Consider the following 10144-nt stretch of genomic DNA (forward strand, 5'->3'; position numbering starts at 1 on the left):
CAGAGAAAGCCACAGGAGGCGGCCAAGGACCTCACCATGTGACAGAGGCAGCGACGACAGCCTGGGAACCCCAAGAATTGTGACGAGCCAGTGCCAGAACACCACAGGCTCCGAGAGGAAGCATGATCTTGCCAAGGCGTTGATTGGGGATTTCTGGCCTCTACAACCTTAAGCCAATAAAATCTCATTGTTTAAGCCAACCCATGCAGTGACGTTTGTCATAGCAGCTCCAGCAAACTGAGAGGGTGGGGAATCAGGCAGCTGACCCAGTTTGGGGCAGGGGTCTCCGGGGAGACCCCCGAATGGCAGTCACCATCAGGCTGGAACTCTCCAGAAATCACTGGGGTTGCTGGCGAAGGGTAAAATGAGGCAGGAGCCCAGCCGAGGGAGGGCTCACCTCCACTGAGCCTCTGCTTCTGGAATGCTCCACCTTGAAAGCTCAGCCTTCCACGAACCAAGCACCCCCCGCCCCAAACGCGACCTGCCCTCAGCACTTTCTCACCGCTCTGCCAGGACCCAGAGCACTTTCTGGAAAGCATCAGAGTTCACCCTCCACTCTCACTGTCCCGGCCAGGTTAAGGGCCTCAGCGGGCAGGGCCTGGCAGGCCCCAGCCGGGGCACACCCACGCCCCCTCCACCCAGGGCTAGCACGCAGGTCACGGGCACTTCTGAAGTCCTTTATTGGGCCTGCCAGGCCGCGAGCTGCCCTCGGAGTGGGGGTCCCTCAGTCTGGAGTCCTTCAGGTCCGGGGTGTCCCTGCCCCTGTTCCTGTCACGCTACTTGATACGCTCCTTCAGGTATTTCCAGCCCTCCTTGGAGTACTCGCAGGCCTTGGAGGGGGCGGCCGACAGAGCTGCCATCATCGTGATGATACCTGTCAAGAGACACAGCCGCCCGCTGATGGCTCGCCGCCCAGTGGAGGAAGCTGCCCTTTGGCCTTTGCCCAGGAAACTCAAGGCTGGGGAGGCTTTTTAGAGGTACCACCTCCAGCCCCATCAACTCCACGCGGTGAAACTGAGGCAGAGGAAGGGCTGGGCCTTGCCTTGTCTGAGGTCACCGGATAAGCTCTGATGTGGCCCCAGGCCTCCTACCCCCCAGTCCACGGCTTCCCTTCGAGTCCGGCAATGCACAGCCCAGCCTTCAAAGAGACTCCAGTGGATTCCTGATCCCCTGGAATCTCCAACCTCTATTAAAATGCCAGGAGGCACACACATGGCAGGCAGGGGGAAAGGAAAATGTGGACCAGGAGGCAGGGATGGGAAAGTATGGAGACTGGGATATCCAGGGCCTAGGCTAGGCAAACCCCCACCTACCTGAATTCCAGTAATCGCGGATGGGAACATTAAGCTTTGGAGCAGGTGGGAGCTGGGAAGAGAGAGAAGGAGCTGGTGAGAAAGGAAGGGCTCAGCAGCACCCCCATGCAACTCCAGAAGGAAGAACGTGCACCCCCGAGTGCCCAGGACGCCAAGCAAGGCTAAAGGGACCTCAGGCCACCCTAGAGCTGGCCTCCCTCCCAGCCCCGGGTACCTGGGGCATTTGCAGGCCCGTCCGCTCGCACACGTACTGGCTGAACTGGTACATGGCAGGGGGCACCACCTCCTCCGCCTTCCGAAGGGCCGCCTGGCTCTTCTCGCTGGGCCCCAGCAGCTCGTGATCGTAGACCAGGTAAACGGAGCCCCCCGCCACACTGCCCTTGATGAGGAATCTGCAGGCAGCGTAAAGAGTGACAGACGATCAGTGGGCACGGCTGGCCACGGGGATGAATTGGTCCCTCCTGGGGGTCCCCGGCTGAGAAGGTGATGCACCTGTACCCAGGTAATTCAAAGCACAGGATGCTGTGGGAACCCAGAGGCATATCTCACTCCTAATAGGCAATTTCCAGGGGGCAAAGAAAGGCTATCTGACCCCACTTAACGGGTAAACTGAGGCCAGAAAATGGGCAGCGGATCACTCAACGTCTCGCAGAGGTTAAGAGAAAGGGAAGACTTAAGACCCCTGTTCTGCCTTCCAGCCCAGGGAGGGACGCTCCGTGAGCAACCTGCGGGGGTTTCCTAAGGGTCCCCGAAAGGTTCCTGCACCTCACGCGCCACCTCGGGGCAGTGGCCTCCCGCTGAAGGATTCAGGGGGTTTTGATGTTTTGCAGCGAAGGCAACTGAGGGGTCTCGGATGCAGTGAGCCGCGAGACTGGGGCTCGGCTGGAAAGCAGGAAGGAAGCGCTGGGCGTCCAAGGCAAGACCTTCCCGCCCGAGCCTCAGTTTCCCTCTCTGGACCATCGTGGGGGAGGGCGGCGGCACTACGGGAAGCGAACGGCAGGTCGGGACCAAACCCGGGCGGAGAGTCGCAGGACGAGGGGACTGTCTCCTCGCCCCGGCGACCCCACGCACCTCATCAGCGATAACACCCGGGCCACCATAGTCGCTCGGCTCCGCGAACAAGGACAACCGCCTCGCCCGCCGCTTCCGGTCGCGGGCCGCAGAGGCCTCCGGGAGGTGTAGTCTCTCTTGGCAGCCGCAAAGGCCTCCGGGAGTCAGAAGTCGAGACTACTGTCCCAGCTCTAAGGTCCCTGAGGAGGGCGGTGGTTGCCCTCGCGAACGGCCGCTGGGAAATGTAGTCTTTACTGCCCTGGCCGCCGCAAAGTTTCCTGGGAAGTGTAGTCGGCAGCTCAGCCGGCTGCGGCTGGACCGGTCACCTGGCCGCGAAGGCTCCAGGGAAATGTAGTCCGGCCCGGCGCTGGAGACTCGAAAGTACGGCGGCGTCGGACGTCTGAGGGGAGGTCTGAGGGGGATGGAAGGAGATCTTGGAGCCGGGGAGAGCCACCCGCGCCCGCGCGGGGACTGATGGTCCGGATCTAGCGGTTGCCACGGTAACGCGAGGGCGGAATTGTTGGAGAGGCAGCCCTGCGGTCACGTGACCGCGTTGGGTGGTGGGGCCGCCGTCGCGGGGCGGGGATCAAGCCTGCAGGCCGTTACCCTGGCAACCAAGCCCACCCGCCTGGGGTCACGTGACTCGGGTTCCCCCGCGAGGCGGGCGAGACGCGGCTGGGAAGGGAGGATTCTAGGCCGGGACTCCAGCCTCAGTGTACGGCGGGGTAAACTGAGGCCCGAATGGGTGAGTCCGCGGTGAGTGGCACGTAGCGAGCCGCACGCCCCCTTGGACTAGAGGGGAAACTGAGTCCCGAAGAGGTCGAGGGACCAGGCGTTTCTGGGAGGATCCATCCGGGTCCCCCGCAGACTCGCCCTGCTGCTTCATCCGTCCCTGTTCAGTCGGTCCGTCCATCCGTTAGTCCTTCTATCCAATCCCGCCTCCCCTCAGAGGGCTCCTGTGTGCGGGGCGGGGCAGGAGGTGGGACGTAGAAGTGGGAGCCAGGGGAAACGTGGGGGGTCAGGCAGGAGGCACCGTCCAGGGCCCTAGTGGGAGGCGATGAAGCTGGGAGCCCTGGGGTCAGAGAGGAGGGGACAGTTGGAGAAACATTTTGGACGGAGAACGGGCAATACCCGTGGACCGTCAGACCAGGCGGTGAAAGACTGGGAGGAAGCGAGGCCAGTGCTGGCGTCCGGGTGGGAGACAGTGGGGAGCCTGCGATGGTGACGTGGGAAGGTTTGGAGTCAGATGCTGAGCTGGGATTGGGCCCTGCTACATCTAAGGGGCCTGGAGGGTGCTAAAGAGAGCTGCCCAGGAGGTATTGGCAGCTTCGCAGTGGGGGCTCAGGGCGTGGGGCTGCATCTAGAGATTGGAGGTTTGGGCACCCCTCAGACACCCCTTCCCACCTCCACCTGGGCTTCGTCATCCTTCTGGATTCTGGAGTTCAGAGGGTAGAAACCCCAGATGCGATGGGCCGTGCCCTTTTTCTGGGGAGACCAGTGACTCTCCAAACATTAAGAACCTGCTCTGGGCTTGTTCCTCTCTTTCACATCATCCCTGGAGGACATAAGACTCTCCCACAGTGAAGTCACATCTAGACCTGATGTCTCCAACCAGCCCTGGGTGTGCAATTTTGGGGGGGTATCTCCAGGCAGAGCTCTGAGCTCCCCTACCTCTTGTCTGCCACAGTCCTCATATCACTCTCTGTGTTACTCTGGTATCTATTGAGCACCTACTGTGTACCTGGCACTATTTGGGGCATTAAAGACACAACAGTGAGCAAAACAGAAGCAAGTTTCCTTCCTGCCCTCATGGAACTGGCATACTAGGGGGCAAAGGGGATGGTGAACATGTAACAGATTATCCCCATGATTTCAGAGGCCGGTAAGTGCTGAGAAAGTCCTAGAGAGGTGAGAGGGACAAGGAAGGGGGCGCTTTAGAAATGGAGGCCAGGAAAGAACCCTCAGTGGAGGTCATTTTTGCACCGAGACTTGAAGGAAGGTGAGAGACAAGCTATTGGGAAATGTTCAGGGGGAGCATCCCAGCAGAGGGGACAGCGAGTGCAAAGGCCCCGAGGCAGGCTGGTGCCTGGCTGGCTCAAGGGACATCGGAGAAGCTGGCGGGGTGGAGCCGGTTGGTGGAGAGGATGGTGATGGTCCTTGCCTGACCTTTTTTTGGCCATTGAGGTGTCAGGGTTTTACGCTAAGTGAAATGGGGGAGGATTTTCTTGGGGTGAGATGTGATTGGGAGGCTAGGTGGAAGAGAGAGGCTCTGAAGAGAGGAGGAGTCTGGCGAAGTGGCTCAGGTGAGGCCTGACCAGGTGTTGGCCAAGGGGATGGAGAGGAAACAGGTGTGGCTGTAGGACCCGCTCTCTCCCTTTCTGCAGGCCCTGAAAGGCCATGCCTATTTACTGGGATGACAACTTCGACCCAAGTGAGTGCTGGGGCACAGGGTGGGAATCGGGAGATGGCCGCTGTCCTGTCCACCCCACAGGTTGACCACTCTACTGCTCCCTGCCAGCCAGCCTCCAGGGAGCCTGGGTACTGCTGACAGGGGCCAGTGCAGGAGTGGAGCTGGCATACTGCTCCGCCCACCTGAACTTCCACCTGGTGCACACTGCCCACGCTGAGGGGTCACCTGTAGAAGGTGAGTCACCCCACCCCAGCACACCTTTGATGGTAGGGGGCAGGAGTGGGCTGGAAGAGAAGGGGTGGGTTGGAAGTCCTGCTCCCATCCCAGCTTCCTGTGTGATCTTGGGCAAGTCGCTTAACCTCTCTGAGCCACGGTTTCCTCCTTTGCAAAATGGAGACAATCAAAGGCCCTTCTCATGGGTACTGGTGTTTGTGTGGGAAGCAATAAATGGGAATATGTAGTGTGTCCGAAGCTTGTGCACCAATCCAGGCTTCTCAAACTCAAATGGGTCCAGTGGATGCTTCTCAACAGCCCAAGAAATGCTTCTGGGCACAATCCTCCCACATTTTCAAGAGAAGCCCAAAATCTGGAGATACATGTGCAGTCTCCAGAGTTGTGGATGTTGGGTGACTGATCACATAAAACGTTCCCAGGCCATTCTGGTCTGGAGCTGCCAGTTTGAGACACCTGTGTTTTAGAAGGGATGCTGAGTAGGATCCGAGGCGCAGAGTCGGGAACGTGGCTTCACTGTGGGGACCAAGGCAGGTGGAGGGGGGCCAGCTGGGGTGGAGGGCCCACGAGCAGTTCTGGCCTCCCTAGGTGACAGGGAACTGCCGGATGTGGGCGCCCCCAAGGTCCTCTACATCGCCTCGGACATGGCCTCCCTGGGTGAGGGGCGGGGCCTGGGGGCAGGACCGGAACGGGATGAGGGTGTGGCAGTGACGGGCATCCCTGGGGCGTGGCCAGGGGCGGAGCCCCGTCCCATCCAGGGGTCTCGTTGCAAAGGGGGCGAATCTTGGTAGGATCCGGGGAGTCGGACTCGAGGCCGGGCTTCTTGGATCTGGGGTGGGGGAGCATCCCTGGGAACGGAGCTCGTGAATCAGAGCCCTGGGCAGGCCCGGGGGGGCGGAGTCTCATCGGGCGCAGGGGGCGGGGCTTCAGGGACCAGCCCCGGGCTGACAGGCCTCTCCTGGCCAGGAGGTCCGGACGACCTCGTTCTAAACCACGTCGGCGTCGCCTGGGCGGTCATGCCGGGCCCCAGCGCCCGGGAGACGCGCTGGCCCTTGCAGGTGCCCCGCCCCCTCCGCGCCGGGCTCCGCCCCTCTCCGCCCAAGGTCCCGCCCTTTTCCTGGGCTGGGCTTCGTCCCAGGGCCTGCGCTCTACCCGTCGCGTCCCGGGCCCCGCCTCCTACCCGTCTCCTTCCCAGGCTCTGCCCCTTGCCTGACCTTGTCTCCGCCCCCAGGCCGGCGCACCACCCCTCGCGCCCCGGGCCCCGCCCCTCAATCCAGGCCCCGCCCCTTTCCCATTTGGGCCCCGCCCCCAGGCCGGCGCACCACCCCTCGCGCCCTGGGCCCCGCCCCTCTCCTTTTTCTGGGCCTGGGCTCCGCCTCCCCGTCGGGCTCCGCCTCGGCGCGGTCACTCCCGCTCGCCCCCCGCAGGTGAACCTTCTGAGCTGCGTGCAGCAGAGCTGGTTGGCGCTGCCCAGCCTGGCGGACAGTAGGGGCTCCCTGGTGGTGGTGTCCTCGCTGCTCGGCGCGTGCCCGCGGCCCTGGCGCTCGGGGAAGGGGAAAATGGGAAGGGGCTCGAGGTGGGCCGGCTTGGAGGGAATGATCCGCTCATTTGGGGCGCGGGGCGGGGGGTGGTGGTGGCTGGACGAAGTCTTCCTAGAGGAGGGGGACAGAGTCGCCCAGGCCGCGTGCCCACGTCCTTCACCACCCCCTACTCAGCAGCCAAGTTCCCGCTGGACGGCTTCTTCGGCTCCCTTCGGCGGGAGCTGGACGGGCAGACGTGAGCGTGGCCATCACCTTGTGTGTCCTGGGTCTCCGGGACCGCACCTTGGCCGCCGAGAGAGTCAGGTGAGGCCGGGGCGGGAGCTGGGCCGGGGACTGTGGGGGGCCGCCCAGCCCTAGCCACAGTCCCCACCGCGCCCTCCCGTATCCCAGGGCAGTCACGCCGGCCAAGGCGACCCCGGGGCCCAAGGCGACCCTAGAGGTGATCAGAGGCGGCGCCGCGCGCGCCTCTGGCGTCTTCTACCTGCTCTGGGGCTGGCTGCGGCGCCCGCGGGCCTGGTTCATCCGCCCCGAGCTCAATGTTAGGGCCGCAGTTGCTGCCTGAGACTCCAGGGGTGGCGCTCCCTCCTTGCCCCAGACGGGACCTTCCATCACACCGTCCTTGGTGCCGGGGCACACACCGAGACGCCTCTGAGAGGGTGGCCAGGGCCCAAGATGGATTCATCAAGATAGGGAAAGAACCCGGAACAACTACCAGCACCTCCAAACAATCACCCCAAACAATCACCCCAACTCCGGGTGTGTTGGGGCCAACCACGTGCCAGGCGCTCATGTGTCAAGGACTTGTCAGCCTTCGGTGAGGATAGGACTACTGGTTCCATTTTGCAAATGAGGAAACTGAGGCTCAGAGAGGTGATGCGGCTTTTCCCAAGGCCCTGGCCATATCAAACAGATCCCGTCAGCTCTGAGCCCTCTTTGGGTTCCTTTCCATCTTGCACCCAGAACTGCCAAGTCCCTGATTTGTTCCTTCCACCCCCAGCCCCTGCTGCCTCCCCCAGCTGGGGTCGCTGGTGTTCCTGGTCTGGGGTGGGGGTGGGGGTGTGAGAGGAGGAAGAGAAGGCTTAGCCCAGTGCCCCATTTCATAATAAAACTCTTCCTTCCCTTAGTGTGCAAATTTTGGGGGGGATTCCTGTTTGTCAGCCTGGGGGAGGGGAGGGTGTACCCCCGGCAGAGACTCTCAGTGCCACTCCATAGGGGTAGAAATGGAGGCTGATGAGAGGCAGGCTTCACTGGTTCTGGGACAAAGACTTTGTGTACAATACACTGTACATGGTTTTGCGTCACCCGTGGTAATGTGCTTATTCTTATCCATCAGACCTTCAGAATTTGACGTCCATGATCTCTTGGCGTCTTTGCAACTGGAAGACGGTGCTACACTTGTTCCCATCTTAGAGATGACGAAGCTGAGCTTCGAGAGGGGGCAGTCATTGGCAGAAGCTGCTGACCTCGAGAAAATAACTGTCAAAGTAGAAATTAGAGTGAAGACAATGCTCGGAAACGCTTGCTACTGTGGGCAGCCCAAAGCTCTGAGCTAGCAGCTTTTTAGAGGGGTTAACCCCAAACAGACCAGTCCAAAATTGAGACAGGCCAAAACTGAGATAAGCAGGGTCAAAAGATAAAAATCAGAGTCTATTTTCCTCCACCACATCATTCGAAGGTATTCAGTGTCCCATCTGTGCACCAGCTAAAATCGTAACGAATGCCGCCAGGGAACGCTCGACCATATCGCCTTCATCAGACCTAGCCCAGAACTCGACTCAATATATAATAAAACCAATACCCCGTTTATGGAAGCTTTATTCTGTGTTAGGTACAGTTACGTCTTGGTCGTTGAAGTAAATAATCTCGTTCAGTCCTTCCAACAGAGCTCATGGGGAGTGGGTACTATTACTGTGCTCCTTTTATAGCTGGAGAAATTGAAGTTCCGGGAGGTGAAGTCGCTGGCGCAGGGTTACTCAGCAAACGGAGGAGAAGGGATTCGAACACCGTATTTTTTAAGAGGAAGGTACCGCAGCCACGGCCACGCCCATATAGGGCTCCACCTCCGGCCTCGGGCCCGCTGGGGTAAACGCGCATGCTCGGGGAGGGCGCAGCGACACCGCCAGCCGTCAGGGCGCGCGCGCGCACGTCGGTCGTGCCTTTCTGGTTGGCGCTTCCGGTGTGGATAGATATCCCAGAGTTCCCGGCGACGTCGGCCCTTCCGCCGCGGCAGCCATTGCGAAGCTGCAAGTAAGTAGGGTCGTTCGTCGGCGGGATCCTCCGCCATCGGGGTCCCCAAGCCTGCCTTGGGGGTCGGGGGATGTCTGGGTGCGGCGAGCGAGCCTGAGGGAGCCGGGACGCGGGGTTCCGGGTGGCGGGGGCCGAGCCGGGAGTCACCCGCATCCCCTTCCTACCCCCGTCTGCAGCCATGGCTCTGCGCTACCCCATGGCCGTGGGCCTCAATAAGGGCCATAAGGTGACCAAGAACGTGAGCAAGCCGAGGCACAGTCGCCGCCGCGGGGTGAGTGCCGGGGGTCGGGGCATTCCGGGCTGAAGGGGTCCCGAGGGCAGACGGTAGCTCCGGGGCCGCTTGAGTGTCGGTAAAGGGTAAGGCGGGTTTGCACGATCTGTGGATGGAGGTGCACCACATGTGGATGTGCTGTCGCTCGGGGACCACAGACCTGACCCGTGTGATCGAGGCCGCTTTGGGGGCGGGGCGTGGGAGCGGGTTTTGACGGACGAGCAGGAGCTCGCGCAGTGGAAGAGGCGCTGGGGCGGGAACCTTCCCGGCGAGGTTGGATGTGGAAGGGAAAGAGCAAGTCCGAGGTCTTGAGTGTCAGTTGAGGCATTTGGGCCTGTCGATGTTGACAGGCATTTTTATTCCCCCAGAAGCCCCCACTCCCTGCCCTGCCTGCCTGGCTGGCGCCCAGAGGGAGGGGATTCCAGGCCCAGGGACGTGCCTGTGCCAGGGACCGGGAGCGAGCGGGGAGGAGCCTGGGTAGGCTTCTCCCAGCCTTGCTTTCCTGCCTACAAAACAGATTGAGGAGGTAGGGCCTTGGGTCTACCTTTACCAGGCATGACGGAAAACTCAGCCTGTTGACTTTTTCAGTCCTCCTCACGGCCTTGAGGGTTGGGTGGACTGTTGTCACCTCACTCAAGTCAGGGAAACTGAGGCACAGAGAGGGAGGAGCCTGAGGTGCAGGCTGGAACGCAGGGAAGGCCGCTCGCCCCCACCCTGACAGCATCCCCTCGCCCCGCAGCGCCTCACCAAGCACACCAAGTTCGTGCGGGACATGATCCGCGAGGTGTGCGGCTTTGCCCCCTACGAGCGGCGCGCCATGGAGCTGCTCAAGGTCTCCAAGGATAAGCGGGCCCTCAAGTTCATCAAGAAAAGGGTAGGTGGGCTGCTGGCGGGGTTGGGGGTGGGCTGGGGGTCAGGAGCCCGGGCTGATGGCCCTCCGTGTGTGCCAGGTGGGGACACACATCCGTGCCAAGAGGAAGAGAGAGGAGCTGAGTAACGTCCTGGCTGCCATGAGGAAAGCGGCTGCCAAGAAAGACTAAACACCCCCCTCCCTGTGTGTAATAAAAGGCTTTGCAGATAC

General features: G+C 61.4%; 3 protein-coding genes across 3 annotated transcripts; 2 read left to right on the forward strand and 1 right to left on the reverse strand.

The window, feature by feature from the left end:
* Positions 1-663: 663 nt before the first annotated feature.
* MICOS13 (mitochondrial contact site and cristae organizing system subunit 13) lies at positions 664-2580 on the reverse strand. Its single transcript, XM_037823944.1, has 4 exons — positions 2385-2580; positions 1528-1705; positions 1314-1365; positions 664-874 (listed from the first exon to the last, which is right to left on the reverse strand). The coding sequence occupies exons 1-4, from the start codon at positions 2411-2413 to the stop codon at positions 777-779; spliced, it is 357 nt and encodes a 118-aa protein (XP_037679872.1). The 5' UTR covers positions 2414-2580; the 3' UTR covers positions 664-776.
* A 418-nt stretch (positions 2581-2998) lies between these two features.
* Positions 2999-7284, forward strand: HSD11B1L (hydroxysteroid 11-beta dehydrogenase 1 like). Its single transcript, XM_037823946.1, is given in 8 exon segments — positions 2999-3108; positions 4748-4794; positions 4882-5007; positions 5593-5661; positions 5971-6525; positions 6684-6770; positions 6773-6848; positions 6936-7284. Coding segments are annotated over 7 exon segments (1119 nt in total). The 5' UTR covers positions 2999-3108; positions 4748-4760; the 3' UTR covers positions 7108-7284.
* A 1444-nt stretch (positions 7285-8728) lies between these two features.
* Positions 8729-10143, forward strand: RPL36 (ribosomal protein L36). The gene is made up of 4 exons (XM_037823945.1): positions 8729-8792; positions 8969-9063; positions 9803-9937; positions 10014-10143. The coding sequence occupies exons 2-4, from the start codon at positions 8971-8973 to the stop codon at positions 10101-10103; spliced, it is 318 nt and encodes a 105-aa protein (XP_037679873.1). The 5' UTR covers positions 8729-8792; positions 8969-8970; the 3' UTR covers positions 10104-10143.
* Position 10144: the final 1 nt, after the last annotated feature.

Source organism: Choloepus didactylus, assembly GCF_015220235.1.
Source record: "Choloepus didactylus isolate mChoDid1 chromosome 25 unlocalized genomic scaffold, mChoDid1.pri SUPER_25_unloc1, whole genome shotgun sequence".
Lineage (NCBI taxonomy): Eukaryota > Metazoa > Chordata > Mammalia > Pilosa > Megalonychidae > Choloepus > Choloepus didactylus.